General features: G+C 33.0%; 1 protein-coding gene and 1 long non-coding RNA gene across 5 annotated transcripts in view; one reads left to right on the plus strand and one right to left on the minus strand.

Moving 5' to 3' along the window:
* Window positions 1-16,702, minus strand: part of LOC105322268 (centrosome-associated protein 350) — a 59,309-nt gene extending 42,607 nt beyond the window's left edge. For 3 of the 4 annotated variants that reach the window (XM_066075363.1, XM_066075364.1, XM_066075362.1), the window contains exons 1-4: window positions 16,648-16,702; window positions 13,689-13,803; window positions 7,132-7,175; window positions 2,006-2,143 (exon numbers count right to left, since the gene is read on the minus strand). In XM_066075363.1, the coding sequence (XP_065931435.1) occupies window positions 2,006-2,143; window positions 7,132-7,175; window positions 13,689-13,767 (261 nt within the window). In that variant the 5' untranslated portion in view covers window positions 13,768-13,803; window positions 16,648-16,702. Of the gene's footprint in view, window positions 1-2,005; window positions 2,144-7,131; window positions 7,176-9,845; window positions 9,865-13,688; window positions 13,804-16,647 lie in introns of those variants that run through there. The other variant, XM_066075365.1, reaches the window with a different exon arrangement.
* Window positions 11,094-13,513, plus strand: LOC117681576 (uncharacterized). The gene is made up of 3 exons (XR_004596212.2): window positions 11,094-11,408; window positions 12,464-12,680; window positions 12,838-13,513. It is a non-coding gene; the product is annotated as an uncharacterized lncRNA (long non-coding RNA).
* Window positions 16,703-17,606: the final 904 nt, after the last annotated feature.

The following is a 17,606-nucleotide window of genomic DNA, read 5'->3' on the forward strand; positions in this document are numbered from 1 at the left end:
TATTCCCAGTCCTGAGCTGTCATTTAAAAAATTACAACCTTTGCATATTGTTTTTCTCCTAAAAAATACTTAATGCCAAGAACTAAGGGAGAGCTATAAGGATTCAATAGACCAGGATATGAAAAGGACATTTTTGGTTAATTTGCTTAGAGTTGTAAGCAAATAGGCACTCCGAACTTCGAGTACAGACTTTTCAATAGATCACAGCGTAAGTCCCTGACAATAAAATAACAGGACGAGGCTTTGACAGGAGGAGGAAGCTGGATTAATTTATTGTTTTTCCTTCAATCCATTTCATAAAAAAAGGAAAGGACAGAGAATTGATATACTGCTCATATATTGATCCCTCGAAGCAGACGGCTGATGAAAAAAGCATCAGCATTAACTTGTACAACCAACCAAAAAAAAGAAGCGATCAGTCGTGCAGTGCTGGGTGACATTCATTGCAGTCATTGCAAACAAATTCCAACAGCCTTCTACATTATCTATGGCAAAATTTTTTTTTTAACAAAACCTGATACTTCAAATGAAACAAAACTTTGTTTACTCTCCAGTGTTCCATAGTAAAAAACTATCAAATGGAAAGTTTGAAAAACAAGATAATATTAATTGATAAAATTGATCAATCTTTTTTATTCCTTGCCTTTTTATTTTAACATTTTCAGAATATTTTGCCAAACCATTTTCTTACCAGTTATAGAGTAATCCCAAACAGAAGTAGTAAAAAACATTAAAGTTTAAAACATAACAAGATGGATATTTTTAACAACGAAGCCAAAGTATGAAAATCTAATTCATTATTCTTTTCCTATTTCATTCAAAATGGGACAATTTTAAAACAATGTTAGTTCACAAAGGTTAATTCATTATTCATTACATTTTAATTCAAAATAAGATCTCATTATTAACTACTATTAAATCAGTGGAAGAAGAATAACATTGATTGAATAGACGAAAGCCGATACCTTCATAATAGATCAGTCAAATATTGAATTAAATACAATGACACAAATAATCGTCAAAGAAAATGACAAGGAATGCGGAAAGTTTATCAGAGTGATTATTCTGGATCACAACAGCGTTTAAAATCTTTAAGCAAAACACCACCTAGCTCGTATAATCCTTGTCCTTTGCTTCCAATTGTCCAAGAATTGACTTCAAGTGTATTTGAGACCTTTTATGCAAGTCAATAAGTATAGACATCCAAAAAAATAAACCATTACTTCATTCTCCCCCAGAGCCCATCGGTATGCAATAGCTGTAGTACTGGTGGCCTATCAATGAGCTTTGTGTCTTATCCTCGATCTCAATCATTTGGACAAACATTTTTTTTCATTTAACAAAAAATTCTATCGATTGCTTTAGATTTATCACTGGTAAGGTTTAAAAGCACCTCCAGAAACGTATCCAGCTAGTACATAAATTAACCTAAAGAATCCCAAAGTTCAACCAAATTCCTTAACAGCCTGGCATCCAGGAATATAGACTCTTCAAAACCAATGCAAGGCCTTTCTGTTTTAAGGCTTTGCCATTTCAGTAAGCTTACTAAAATATCAAACAAGTGGCTCAACATTGCATTCTAGCATAAAACTTGTCAAAGTCTATTTTGTGGATTCCATTCTTGGTTGATCCAGAGGAGAGTAAAACAATGCAAGCCCTCGCCATAATTCCCTACACCCTAACAGAAAAGTTTATGAGCGATCAGGAGGCCCTACCCTGCGTAAGTGAATTCTCCAGTCTCCAGACACATAAAAAAGAAGGAACTAGATTTTTTTTAACAAAAGTTTTGCTGTATATATCTACCTGATTTGCCTTGTTAAGAATAATACACTCCTCTCGATTATTTTATTGACATACAAAATACATTTTGGACAAGATTCTATCACGTGGCATGAAAATGAAAAATATATTGCACTTTAACGGGGAAAAATTCAAAGAACGATTTGATAATTATTTGCCTTACGATTTGATTCACCGACAAAAACAAATGTTATGAATTACGTACGGCTCTCCCAGAATCTGTTGCATCATAAGTTAAATTCAGATCAGTGCGTGGCGAGTAATCGGTGATGCTGGTCTCATATATCTCATTCAGAACAGCTCGGTGCTCGCTCTCGCCTAGTCTGTGCTCAATCTTCCGTAACTGAAACAAACACAAGCCAAAAAATTAAGAGAAACGGACAGTAAAAAAGTGAAATATTCATAATTTGCATATCTTAATTGCTATCCCTTTAAAAATTGATGAGAAAGAATCATCAGTTTCGCTCTTCACTAGGGAGTTGGAAGGACTGAAATTACGATGTATTTTCTAAAGGGAGCTATCAATGACTGAGTTTGTCATGCAGCCTGCCAATTAAAACAAATAACACAATTTAAAAATTGGACCTCAAAATTTTATAACCATATGTGACAAATAATCAATCTTTTCCTTAACTCTGTTGAAAAATCAAGATTGTTATTCCATCTGTACTTCATTTACGTCAAGAATGACTGTTATCTCCTCCAAATTCCAATATGCAATGATTGAATGCAAAGAAATTGCTAAAGTAAGTATTCATATCCAAGAAAGATGAAAAACTCTTTCATTTAGTCACCAAAAATTTGCTCAGGTGTTTGGCAAAATCAAATTTATACTACAGACTGGGCTGCTAGATTTACCAAAGGCGGTGCAAAAAGCTAGAATTATTTAAGAAGACAAACATGCTGTTGTTCTTTAAAACTGCATATGATAGCATATTGTTATAGAGATCTAAAGCCTAGATGAAACAGATGGTTACTACTTTGGAGACATTTTTACACAAATTTTCTATTAATCTAATAGCTAACTAAAATTGTGAGTTAAAAATACCTTTGATAATGCCAATCTTAATTGAATTCAACAACAAGAAAACTTAAAACTTCAATATATTCATGTATTCTAATATTGATCATATCAAATTTGAATAATTATGTTAAAAAAATATTTTAATTGTTGCTTCCTGAATGACATTAAAAACTGTAGATCAAATTTGAATAATTGTGCCCCCCCCCCCCCCCAGAAAAAAAATAAAAAAATTCGAAACATATGATAAAACTGACCAATACATGTATCATTCTAAATTCTTTTGCTGGCACTGCTTGTAAGTGCCTTAGCACAACAAAAGCGGAATTTGGTATTCAGTGGTTTAAAACACCTGATAGCCATCTGACTTAAAAGTCAAAGATTATGTAAGAAGGTCAAAAGTGTGTCAATACCTTAATGTTGATACACTTCTAATGAGAACAACAATGCTAAACCACTTAAAAATCACTCGGCCTTTTACCACAATTAAAGCATATTGGGTCTATTTGTAAAATGGATTTTATGGCTTTCAAAGAAAATGTTCTTAGTTTAACATTTGTTGGTCAGCTCATAATTTCTTTTAAAAGTTAACGGAGAGAATAAAAGACCCAGATATAGCTCATTTCCATGAAAACATGCCTAGTTAAGTCAGCTAATGACAATCAAACATCGCATATAAAATTCTAGATAAAATCTTAAAGTTTTTGTATATACATAGTTCACATTAATATTCATTGATTACTTTATCAACAGATGTATTTTCACATGTAATAAATATCCTCTTAGTGATCCGATATTAAAATTCCACACCCCTCAAAATGCAAAGCAAGAGTCTCAATGCATGGGGTCCCAGTAGCTAGATTTTTTGTCTGTTCTATTAATTTTGTTCCATTTCAATAAAAGCATATCTGTAAATGATGTTTTAATGGCAGCTCATAAAATTGTATAATACTTCATTTGTCTGCTCTTTGCATGCAATGATAATTCGGCATACCGTAGTCGGTGCTGAAAATCAGTGCCCAAACCCTGAAAGGAAGCCCCGGCATTTTCCTATTTTTAATTTATATTTCACCCTTTGATATTTACCAAATATATTTGAGATCAATTACCAACAATGGCGAACTGGAGGCTTTCCATTCAATTCAAGTAAATCACATTCAAGTGCAGAAATTAATATCAAACTCATTATGGTAAGGTAAATTTTCTTTTAGTAAACACCCTGCTTCTATTATTTAATGGGCGCTTTATAATGGCCTACATATATCCAGCCTAGCATTCAATCATGTTGTTGATTCAATACTTTCTCTGTAAACTAGAGACTTCTCAAAATCCTTTCAAAACTATTTGTACATTTTACCTCCATTACATTACATTACATTACATTCTTCGTGGCCATCCACCTTCTTCAAGTTTTATCTAAAACCTATAGGACCATGGGTGATGCATATTGCTATTGGTGAAGACTTTCAGAAAACGTATATATACGAAAACTTAAATCTTAACCTACTGGTAATTGTTTTTAAAAACTGAGTCTGGTTTCAATCTCATATCCTTAGGTCAGTATTTTAATAAGCAAAGAGATATAAAAATGCAATAACATTCCATGATAACCAAACATGCATAGGCATCCTTTCTCTCTACATGCTTCTACAGCACAAAAAGTCTCAAATGTACATAGTATGAACCAGTCAAGATAAGAACCAGTACCCAACTAAGAACCTGCATGGACGAAATTAATGCAACAAGCAAGATTTGGTTTCATGGAAAAGACTACAGAATCTAGCATTTAATCCGGCTTAAACTATGACCTAAAAATCTGAAAGCAGTCCAAAGAAATCCAATCAACAGAAAATGTACCATCTGCTGTCCACTGTCTAGAAGTGGCCATGTATTTTCTACTATAGGTGTGAATTTCTGTGGGGTATTACCCCTCTGGATCGAGCTTGTGCAGGTCAAAGCTACATATTGTGAACCAGTGTCCAATCTTCTAATCAGCACAATCTATACAGCTCTTTGCGACACGGCACAATGAAACTGTCCTTGATAATGCTTATTAATCTGTTTTAAATTGATATACTGATGAATATTATTCTAAGTCTTTACAATCTCTTTAACACATCAAAAAAAACACAAAAAAAACGATTTGGGATACCACCACTTGGAAACAATAACTGTTCTATAATGCATTAAAAAAAAACTTGAATGCACATTTCAAAGTATCCGCTAAGAATAAACACATGAACTGAATATAATACAGTAGTATATGTATGTTCAATGTTAATATAAAAATGTACTATCGATCGATAGTTTTATACACAATTTATGTTAATTAAAATGTGAATAAAATTCCTAGCAAGTTAAAAAAAATATTAAAGGGACTCTTGTGTCTTGCAGACTTGTGATTATGACATAATAAATGCATATCATATATGCCAGAAGAAAATGATTTTTTTATTATCTTCCGAGAGATCTGTCAGAATTAGATCCCAATCTCTCAAGATTTTGTTATGGGGTGTTTCAGAATTTTTATAACCTCGTAGTTTGGGGGGCTTTTGCCATAGTGTTGAAAAAATGTCAACAAATAAGGAGTCTTATGAGGATGGTAATACGCGTTATTAAAATAAAGCCAGTGGGGAGTACATTGCACTGTGTTATTTATTCTAATTTCCCAAAGTAAAAAGCAAACACCAGGGTAATTTATGAAGTTTTGCGCAGCTAGAGTACATGAAATCATGGAGTTCTCAACAGGATTGACTCTAGCTGATAACAGTTCAATTGATCGCAAAAAATTCTAAACTATTCTAGGGAGAGTGGTTTAGCAAACTAATTTTAAAATTATTACAGAAAATGTCACTGGTGCAAAGCTCTTATGCTTGAAGATCAGATACAAAAGTATTTATCTTTTATGACAAAAAATCAGTAACTATATAGCAGCTTACATGAAAACACCCATTTCCCCTTATAAGTCTAAGGTTCACTTTGCACTATAATGTCGTATAGCAGATTCTTTTTTTTCAGCTTAGACCAGCAAAATTAAGTCTGATTAAAATACAATAGAAATCTACATTTCCAATGACAAATTCCTTATTCAGTAGTGGGACAAAGTATTTTAATCAACTACCACTTGCAGAAATCTACAAATGGAATGCAGAAGGTCTCCAAGACCAACATCTATCTACCTTTAGGTAATTTAGTCGGAAAAGTTTCATTCCAAGATCAGTGTTTGCCAGGAACATTGATAAAATAGCACTAGTGGAATCAAATATTGATCTTTCAGGTCTATGTTCTTGTTTTAATGCCAATTTCCCTTTTTCCATTCATTACCTATGTAAATACCAGCTGATTGTCATCAAAATAACGTAGAAACATTAAAGCGAGCTGGAGAAGGCTGCCATTTGATACACATGTTTGCTCTAACAGCTTTGCCACTTAACATCTATGTAAAGTGATGTCACCAACAGTGTCAAAAAGCAATTGCTGATGAGGTACCATGAAGTATAGTCTTAACTCAAAATGTTTTAATTTAAAGCAAAATAGTGAGTAACAGGAGTGTGCCTAATGGAGACGTAACGTAAGGTACATTCATTTTACAAACATTGGCTGTGCAAAACAATAAAGAGACTTTTAAAAAGTTATGATAATGTAAAATATCATCATGCCACATGTATTTCCTCTTTCTGACATTAATAAAACATTATTTCCTTTTATTTTCAAAACAACCCTTTCTTCACCTGATGTATCATTTGAACGTAATTTAATATTGAAAATATAATTACTGAAGAGAGAATGTATTCTGCAAAGTAAGTAAAACTTAAATGGATCTAATGATTGTCTCACAAACAACACTAATCTCCACACACATACTGTCTGAATTCATTAAGGAGTTTAGATTGGTAGTAAATACCAGAGGTTAATGATTCTTAAATACATGTTAGCCATTCTTTTTTAAAAAGATTGTCCCCAATGAGCATTTAAAACTGTTTTTTGCAGTTTAATTGGCATAAGCACAAACAAATCAAACGTTCAATGCCATTATGCAGGAGCAGCACATTATCAAAAAGCACACAACCTTTTTTCCTATATATAATGCTTCAACAGGAGGCTATGTTGTTTGCCAAGATATTGCCATTTTCTACACTTATGGCAATGAGCAACATTTAATATAGTAAACTTTTTTCACCAATACCTGTTTCCTATAAACATGGAAATTCGAAACAGGTACCGGTAAATGTTTAATAAAGTCGTATACTGTTTAGACGAGGTAAAGTAGTAAGGAAGGGGGTGGGGGGAGGGAAGGGGGAATTGCTTACCTCTGTCTTGACTTTGTGGATGTTGTTCCAGGCTCGATTGAGATCTACAACACAAAAGGGTTGTCATTAAAAACAAATTTTACACTAAAAAGAACATTTTTAACAAAATTATGACTACATACTGCAAGCACCCGTGCACTAGGTATTTAAGGTGTAAGCAAAAGACGCTAATTACAGGATCCTATTCCATCTACAGACACTTTAGGGAGACTCAGAAACAAATGTGTCCTAGAGATAAAATAAACATTTGAATGAAAAAAAAAAATGGTAGGAATGACACTACTCAAAAGTTGAAAGACCAATAGCGTATTCTAGTTGGTTGCTAGTGTTTGATTTTGCAGACCATGGTGTCGGGATCAATAGCGAGATGTATGCTGTGCACATTTCAGTGCAAATAATTAAATTCTTCCGCTCATCATTTGAGATGAGTCCTTTCAAATATGAATTTTTTCGAGATAAAATATCATAAAAAAAGGGTTAAAGTCAAATTAAAAATGGATGTGAAACAATTTCTGCAAATACTCTCATTAGACTCCCCTGCTAAGATTTGCAGCTCATTTCTGAAATGGAACTACCTGGATGAATTTCCTCTAAAAATTGTGTTTGATGTTTTTTATCTTTTAATCTTTATCAACTGATCATTAAAGTTGTCTTTTTGCCTGCATTTTATTTGTCCCCTTGTCCTGTTAGTGAATTCTTTTTACAATAAATTCTAAAGTGAACATGCATGCACTCAGTAAGTTTTAGCACAATTGTGTGGGTAAAAAAATGAACATTTAATAAAAATAATGAAGTTGTTTTTTCTCTCCTAACTTTGACCATGTGATTAAACTTTTCCATAAAGGATTAAAAAAAACCTTGAATAAGGTAAATTAAGTTGCTAAATTCTTTGTTGTTTCTATTTTTTGGTATGTTTTTTTAAATAATAACTCAATGGGGAGGTGTCTTATCAAGATGACTTCTTTGGTTTCATTTTTGTTCAATTTACCAGTTCTTTTGTTTGGGGGTGAGAGAATATATCAATTTACTTTTAAACACCAATTACACACTAGTAAGCATGCCAAAAATTTCACAATTACAACTATATGGCATATAGTAAAATATCTTACTTTCACATTCAGTATTTTAGCCAAAGCATTCAAAGTTAACAGGTTTCTTGTAATCACTCTACAGTCTTGATTATAATCCTCAAGTACAGATTTGGAATTTGACAAGTGTTCAAAATTAGCATTTTGTAAATTACCCAAGAACCTGATCCTGTTGGCAGAGTGTTGCGCTGTATAGTGTGTTATGTTAAGAAATAGTCAGAAAATGGACATTAACATCAGTGTTGCAACCTTTACTCTTCAATCTCAGAGGCTGATTTTTGCTTGTCATCAAAGTCACATAAAAGTTACCCCAAAGATTGTCTATTCTCATCTAGGCCACATGTTTCAAAGATATACATGTACTTCCAATTTTTCCCTATCTATTAACAGACTTCTTAGAATGGCCATTTGAAATGAATGGCAAAATTTTCCTCCGGGAAGATAAAACATTTCAATGCATTTAAATCTATGCATCAAATGACAGAACTTTTATATTTTCTTTCTTCTGGCCAGGCAATGCAAGCTTACCGCTAAAATGCATATCAATAAACTAATGGACGCTTTACAATAGATGGATGAAATTGTATGAATTGTCATAAAATTGTTCCATTATTAATGCTGCAACACCATAGTTTTCCTGGTTCTTTGTACTAAATGTATCGACTAAACAAAAAACAAAAACCTGTTATAAAATTGATTGGTTTGAAATTCACATAAAATTCACTGCACGTGGACTTAAACCTCTCTGCATTTGGTAGATGTGTTGCATGAGTTGACTACCACACACGACAAAATCAATGGTTATCATTAATTCTTCTCATTCCACTTTCAAAAACTCTTCCTACACAGCTAATAACCATTACAATGAAACATGACAATCATTCATCTTTCATAAATATATTGATCAAGCCCATTTTGCTTGACACAACAAATATTATCCTCGCAGGGTAACAAAGATTGTCCTACTTAGGCCCTCGTGGGTCCAGAAACACTCATGGTTTTATGGTACCCTAGCATTCCTGTATAATAATCCTTAATCCCTCCAACATATTGACTTGTGGCCTTCTAACCTGTCTAGTAAAATTACAGCTGTATTAATTATAGAGACCAGATTATAGACTTCCCATTCATTCATTCATTAAAGGCATCATCCACCGAAAGCCTCGTTTTCCATCGATTTAATTAACTTTCACCGCCATAAATCTTGAACTATAGTCAAAGGATCTGTATGAAGTTTATGACCATAATATCCAAACATCATGTAGCACTTGTTTTGCTACCTTTACATCCAAACCAGGCCAAATCCAGTCCACTATAGAAAATTGCCTCCCTATTTTTGTTGCAACTTAATCTGCATTCTAGTTAAACATTTTTTTTTTTTTTGATATGTCCATTATCTAGATCCATCATCTTAATACCCTGATGCTGACATTCTTCTGAAATATTTGGCTTTATGGATGCATCATTATTAAGTTTGGATGGGAATTTGCAGATTGCTGCTCTAATGCATGTCTGCATTTAAATACATTGATGACAAACTAATGCTTTTTTATTGACAAAGTCAGAGACTAATCCAAAAAGAATATTTACACAAAATAAAGGGGAAAAATAAAACAAAAATATTACCTTTTGTGAGATGAAACAGGTAATCCTTTTGATCAACGAAAAAGCAGAAGAATTATTCAATTCTGTCATAAAAGGTTCACACACACAACAAATAAAGAAAAAATAAATCTATCCAATACACATAAAACCCAAGTGCCAAAGATACAATTCAAGGATCCATATTCCGAAACCAGTGAAAATTAAGAATCACATCAGAACCACAGTGCTAAAACACAGAGCCTCCACAAACGCCATTTCATTTCTGTCCAACTTGTTAGGCCCTGATCCAATATTGTTATATACCGGTACTTATAAAATTGCCAATACCTTATCTAGGCCTGTCTGGGCAGGCTTTAAAACTATTGGATATTTTTCAAAGCAAACACTACCCTTTGCATTTAAAATTTTGGGGGCTACCTTTAAATATATATACACATGTACTTATGTTTGTAATAGCGCTGTATGGAGAGTTAATGCCATATACTAAGGCTATACCTCAATAATCAGACTGTCAGCTAGAAGAGACCTGAGTGACTAATCAAGGGGAACCAACCTTATTAATTTACTCATAGCTTAATCAAAATCCACTTTAAAAGCACTGAATGGAACCCTGCAGAAAACACAACTTCAATGTATTATCTGATGCACCATCCAGAATGATCAGATGGTCCCCACATGGCTTTTTTCACGATATCTCCTGCAGGATTTTGTCACTAAAGTTTAAATGTTTGCATGTACGCAAAACATGCATTTATTCTATCGAGAGTTCATAAATTATTTAAATCAAAACAAATCATCATTATCTCTCCACCTTTGATGAAATTCATGCTTACGTTATATATTAAATGGGAAATTCCGTAAGTTTGACTCCAAGAAGATGAAAATAGTTATGTCAAGGAGTCCTCCATGCATAAAATTCACTATGTAATTATTATCTGGGAGAAATCAGAATGTTTACATATAGGCTTCATTGATTATCTCTAGATCCCATACTGGGGCAAGTGACTTTGAAGAAGAAGGGTGCTTGGAGCAATTGACTGAGATTTTGACAACCTGTTATGTTCATGGTCACTGATTGTAGACTGGTTCCCTATAAAGATGTGTATCTAATTCGCAATTATTTTAGTCTTTAAACTGTACAAAACTTATCAAATCAAATAAGGAGGAACGAAATATAAATTGTAAATTCCAATCTAATATAAAATGAATAATTCTTTTTCCATTTTTTTATGATATTGTATTTCACTCAGAATGAACCTGGGAACTGCCGACATTTTTTGACAATATCTCAAAAACAAAACATTTTGTAATTTGCAAAGTAAATGAGTTTTTAATTGAACACCCCCTCTATTGGTGCTTAGTATAAATAGTACTTGTATCTTGTTACTTTCACTTTCCAATTTTAGTTGGCGGTGGCTACATGTACCAGCTACGGAAGAAGATTTGATTTGTCAATCATTTAACCTAATAGACCCAGGCAAAACAAAATAATGTTAAGTGCACAAACATACAATTTATGAAGCTGCATAGTTTATGTACACCAGATGATTAAATAAAATTTAAAATAATTCAAGGGATAAGTAAGTAAGTAAATAATTTATTTTTTCCAAATTTTCAGCCCAATGGGCATACTAAGGTAAATCATAATGGAGTAAAATTAATACACATGTAACAAGAAAGGAATTTTCAGATGACAATTGAATTTATAAGTAATGAGATACCCCTCATTTCTTGGAAGTACATGTATGTGCATTTTATACATCTACCGTAATACTTCATTTTTCTCAGAAAAAAAAATTGAGAGAATTGTTAAAACACATTCAATAATTACCATACTAAGGACCAGACCCCTGCACTGTCAAAAAGTCTGCCCTTGGCCCTTAGGTTCTTTACTTAACAAACATTAAACAAGGACCTTTTACTCAGTCAAATGAATGATATAATGAAGACATATCAAACAAACAGAAAACTAGTGCACAAGGGTCAACATCAGCTTTATGCCATCTAGTTAATAGGAGGATAAGGAAAATAGTTATGCCTCAAGATAAACATTACATCTTTGCAAAAAAATAATGAAGGAAACTCGAGTGTACTTCTTCCATGTTTCCAGTACTCTTTTGATCCGATCGAATAAGTCTGATTTAAATTGAATGCCAGCCACAAAAGAGTGTCATATCAAGACAAAATGAAGGGCCAAGAATTCGAATACACAGCCACATTTGACTGATAAAAATATTTCATGACAAGAATTTTCATAACAATTTTTTTTAAGGTAAATTACCGCAACATGATGGAAAAAAAGACATTCATTTTTGTTGTTATCAAAACAGTTCAATTCTGAATGAAATTAAAAACACTTCAATTTAATAAGTTTTAAATTATCCCAAACAAAGCAAGATCATATGTATACATGGAGTTGGTCCTTGGCAAATTTCTTTTAAAGAACAAAAATAGCTATTTGATATCAAGTATTTTGAGGGGAAAACACATTTTGATAAAACAGTTGTAAAAACTTGGAAATGGTCCAAATTTTGTCAAATACATTGCCAAATGATCTGCGACACCATACTGGTAGACATCAAAACTTTTCATCTACCGGTATAAACGAAACCTTATAAAGAGAAATCGTTTTTTTACAGCTCATATAGCTCTGTGTAAGCTTTGGAGGGGATGCATGGAAATCCAGTTTTACTGCCTAACTTAGCCAACTTGTACATGAAAACCTCAACGATATATGAAAATTCTCCCACTTTAGAGGATTTCAATGGGGAGAAACTGCATACTAAACTTCATCTTTACAAGTCAGGTTTGGTCAGCAGGCAGAATTATTCACTGCAATGGATATAATCCTTGTAGGTAATGCTTCTCATGTATTGAATGAATGTGAATAATAAAAATTCCCTCACTTTATCACAGCATTGAATATATTAAATATGCTTTTTATTTTTCCTCAAAAATACCTAAAAATGGGCCATTTATGGCAGTTCTACCCTTTAATTTATTTGAATTTCAGCTCTTCATTCATGGATCAATAAAACATATCTGCCTGGAAAAAATATGATTCCTTGAAAGAATGTTTTTGGAGTGTGTAAAGATCGACACATTAGGACTTTATAGGCTCTCAGCGATATGGGACAAGCACCTGTACTGAAGTCTCATAAATCACAGCTTTGTTTTACAAATAAATTCATATTGACATTTCCCTTTATCATTTTTTCTTATCTGCTGAAATGCATCATTGACAATTTAACAGCTGATCAATACATTCCTAAGAACTTTTATCCAGCTGGACTTTTCAGAGATAGGATTCTACAATCTTTGCTGCATTCATGATACAGAATGTATGATAGAAATTTTAAAAGGCCATGAAATACATACAATTAAAGAATAATTTCATATTCTGTGTGGGGGGGTGACAACATAATTATCCCTCTTTTTCTTTAAAACCATTAAAAGATCTACCCTGGTATATAAATATCGACAATGATTATTAAAATTTGAAAATGTCTGCATAGAATTATCTGTCCAGAAGTTTAATACCTAGTCCTCAAAAACGCCCACAATCTGTGAATTTTAATCAGGGTTATTATGCATGTTTATTTTATCCTTCAAATATAAATCTCCATTTTGACCTCTATGACAATATTCTGAACCACTTTCCTTCCCATACATATACAATTAAAAGAAAAATAAATACCGGCCACTACAAAGATTTGAAATCAAAAGTTTTCAATAATAAATTTAAAAGTACTGGAATTTAGAACAGTATTGCAAAATTTGTATTTATTATTGTTCTTTCAGTGACTAGGTGTGTGAGGCTGGGGGAGGGGGGGAGGGGGTAGAGGGTCTGACTGGGTGTGTTACCTCGATCACCATCCTGCCTGTGGGATCCACCCCCTGCTGCTGACACAGTGGGGTTGGTCACTTTTCTTCCCCTCAACATCTCACAGCTTTTCTTTCATCCATTTTGTTCCTACACCTACAAATATTGTCACACATTGATTAAATTGATCTTTGTCAAAGTTTAATTTGTCCATACACATCTCAGCAAAGTTAAGCTTTCACCAAGCACACTGCGTGGTCATACTCATTCAAACACTTCTAAGAAGTATGCAATATACACACATATATATATATAACATGTACAGCCCTGCCAACTGTAAGTACATGTATATGCTTTTTTAATATATGCTATTATAGATTACACCAGTAAGCTTTGAATAACCAATTATAATTCTATTTGCATCTAATTGGAAAAAATAAACTAAAAAATTCAATGTATACACAATCATTTTATAATTACATAACATTAATAGGCCGTTTTGTTACTTTAGCCTAAATTTAGGCAGTGTTCAAATTCTATTGCATTCTACATAATCTTATTGGAATTTTACATGAACAAAATTTACATATCTCTTAATTTATATGAGCATCCTTCAATTACTGGTATCAGGTAATACTTCAATCGGTAAAGATAATACATGTAGTTCAAAATGAAGAAAATACTTATATCTGAAAAAACATTTATTAATTTGTATAATTCACAAATTAAAGAAAATATCTAATCATCCTAGTTCGACCAGTCATTTTCTGAAAATCTTTGTTTCTGGAACTAAGAGAAAAAAATCTACCAATTTTTAAGTCAACACATTTATAGCCTTTTAATACATGTATATAAAACTTAAATATTCAACCGGATGAGGGTTGGGCTAAAATGAAAACTACACAGTCAGGTAGTTACTCAAGAAGTAAGAATCCTCTCCTCTTCAATATCGAACTAAAATATGGCACCATTGTTCATGTTGTTGTATAAATTTTAATTATTTTAAGAATGACTTGCTTTTTCCATTATTTGATCTGTAATGGTTTAAAATCTTCAAATATGCAATCATTCATACATAAAATTTCTCTATATATGTTTTGCATAAAAATGCATATACCCAAGTAATAAAAATTAAAGTGATTAATATCTGCAAAAAAAAAAACTGTACAATTTTTACATAAAAAAATTGAAATGCCTTTTGAGTGTGGTGTGCCTAAATTATTCAAACAGTCTTCTGTGGTCTGATTCATGATATAAATCTCTGAAATTGTGTTTTTAAACAATGTTGACCTAATTGAAAGACAGTGAAAAGCATCAATGTTTCATGGCATGCTGCACAGTTTCATGTTCCCTTCAGTAAGGTGTGGTCATCTGGGATCAGTATTTGTTAAGATTTGAACATATGTGTGATATGGCCTATTTCACACATTAAATGTGTTACATAGAAAGCAAACACTAAATATGATAGGAAAAATCAAATCTCAGCACATTCTTTTTAGGAGTTTCATCCCTGCACCATATGAACTTTATGCCTTACATGACCAAGTTATATGCCTATTTGCAGCACATTCAACCCAGATACTATTCCATGATGCAGAATTTGTATTGTGTAACAAGATGGGTGATCTATTATGGACCAGATTGAGATTTAAACTTGGGCTCCTTGAATCTCTTGTCAGGTTCTTCACATCCTATGTTTTCTCCCCTGACAGGAGTTAACCTGTCAGTTCTTATGGTCAATCATAGCAACATATGCAACGGGATGGGAGAAATAATGATCGAACCAGACAGGGATTCGAACCTGCATGGGTTCTCTGCAGCTCTAGCGAGTAATATATTTGGGACTGCCGATCGAATTGGTTTTACCATCACAGTAACAATACATTGGTCAATATTGTTAACTTTTTTTTTTAAATAATTTTTTCTTATCCTAGCTATTAACTACAAATTTTAAGATCGTTTTGGAAATATATTGACCTGACAAAGTTTGCTACACTATAAAGCAATGCAGAAATAATAAGAACACTGAATAAACAGATACTGACATGGAGGGTTAAATCAGTGTTTTGCAAAAATGAGATAAACTATGAAATTGTATAAAAATACAAATAATACTGAACCAATATCTAGCATACTGCATTCTAAAATATTGTATAATAACTATTTATTCATGTCAAAACACACTGACAACAATAACATATAGCTTGTACACTGATTTCTATTCTCTGGACTGTTTTCATAATTTAAATCAGTGTATTAGGCTTACAAATTCATTAAAACTGTACCCTAAAACAGTACCTAGCCAAATAATCACACCCAATTTTAAATATTTTATCATATTTAGTGTATGAGTATAAGCTTTGCCTGCTTTTTAAGAGAGACTTACAAGGATCAAAACAGGCACTCGAATGATGTTCTAACATACCATTTAGATGTCACTATAATTGCATGTAAACTGCAGTTTCTGCCAAATATCTAATGTATATAAATGCTTATTATGTTATATATGTCTTACTCTTTACTCGAAATTGAGGGTAAACCTACTGTAGTTTACTAATCTGAACTTCAAGGTCCCCAAACCTTAAACGCCCCTCTAATCTTGGAATGTAACAGCATGCACAATGAATTTGAAACGTTGCCAAGCAAGTTGCAGGCAACTGTTTGGCAAGGTTGACAAGTTTTTAATCATAAATCTCGAAGCTTGAACACGTGACAACAACTTGTTTTTCTACAGCGAGTACGCATTATGTGTCACATTTTATCAGGAGAGGTTGGTAAAGCATAATTTTACTCTGAGCACTGTTTGTTTACATCAATACATGCAAGTGTTTTTTTTATAATCGATCTAAACATCCGTGAAAGGACTTATATAATAAATATATCAAAATAAAATATGAATCCATATTCTTATCGCTTATATCTGGGCATATTTCAAAATCGTGTGCATATACCAAAGTGATGTTTACAAACCAAACATGCCTCAACTAACACTGAACTCACCGCCATTTTGATGCTTATTTGCATGATGGGTAAAATAAGCGTATTGCTAAAAACCGGGACGTTCAAATTAAAAGTTCCGATCTGCAGTTTAGCTACGTGTAACATCATATAGTAACGACAGACTTTTGCAAAATATAATCTTACTACAGTACAGATTTTAACAAAATGTATAAATTAAAACGTGAAAAATAATTGTTTCGGAGAGTTTACCTTATGGCCTTATTAGGCACGCAGCATGGGGGGGGCTCCCCCTTTCTTTCGCAGCAACAATCCTTTTTTCGCAGCAAACATTATTTTAAAAATTGGATATAAAAAAAGTATAAAAAGTATATGAAGAGGGAGTTCCCCCCCCTTTTTGGGAGCATGTAAAAAAAAATGAAGTGAAAGGAAGGAAATTAGCACTAAAATGACGTTATAGGCCTATACTTATCGGTACCTTATGCTTTGCCAACCCATCCTCCCACCCCACCCCACCCCTTCCCTCCAATTAGGATTTTCAGGATTTTGATATGTTCTTTTTTTCTTTTTGCTTGTCAACGTTTTTTGGACGAATTTGCCCCCCCCCCCCCCCACACACACACTTTCAAAAACGATGCTATAGTACGTGCCTGGTTGTATTGTTATTTCAATTTTTTTTAAATATAAGTAAAAGTAGATATTTTAGTTACACCTAATATATTTAACAAGAGTGTATAATTAAATCCCATTATCACCATGTTAGGTTTGACAAAGAAAGCTATATATTTCATTTATACATGCACGTTTTCGGAAAAAAAGGGGGGGCAGCCTTATCCCAAACTTGACCCTTAAAAATTGCCAATCTTCGAAACCCTAATCCGTAGTCACAGTGGAGGGGGCCAGTCCTTCTCCCCTCCTCCCGATGCTACCTGACTGCTATATGTTTTATTTTTTTCAAGACTGGACATCAAATTAGCGAGCCAATTTACGGGTTTTAGTTC

Source organism: Magallana gigas, chromosome 2 (genome assembly GCF_963853765.1).
Source record: "Magallana gigas chromosome 2, xbMagGiga1.1, whole genome shotgun sequence".
Taxonomy (NCBI): domain Eukaryota; kingdom Metazoa; phylum Mollusca; class Bivalvia; order Ostreida; family Ostreidae; genus Magallana; species Magallana gigas.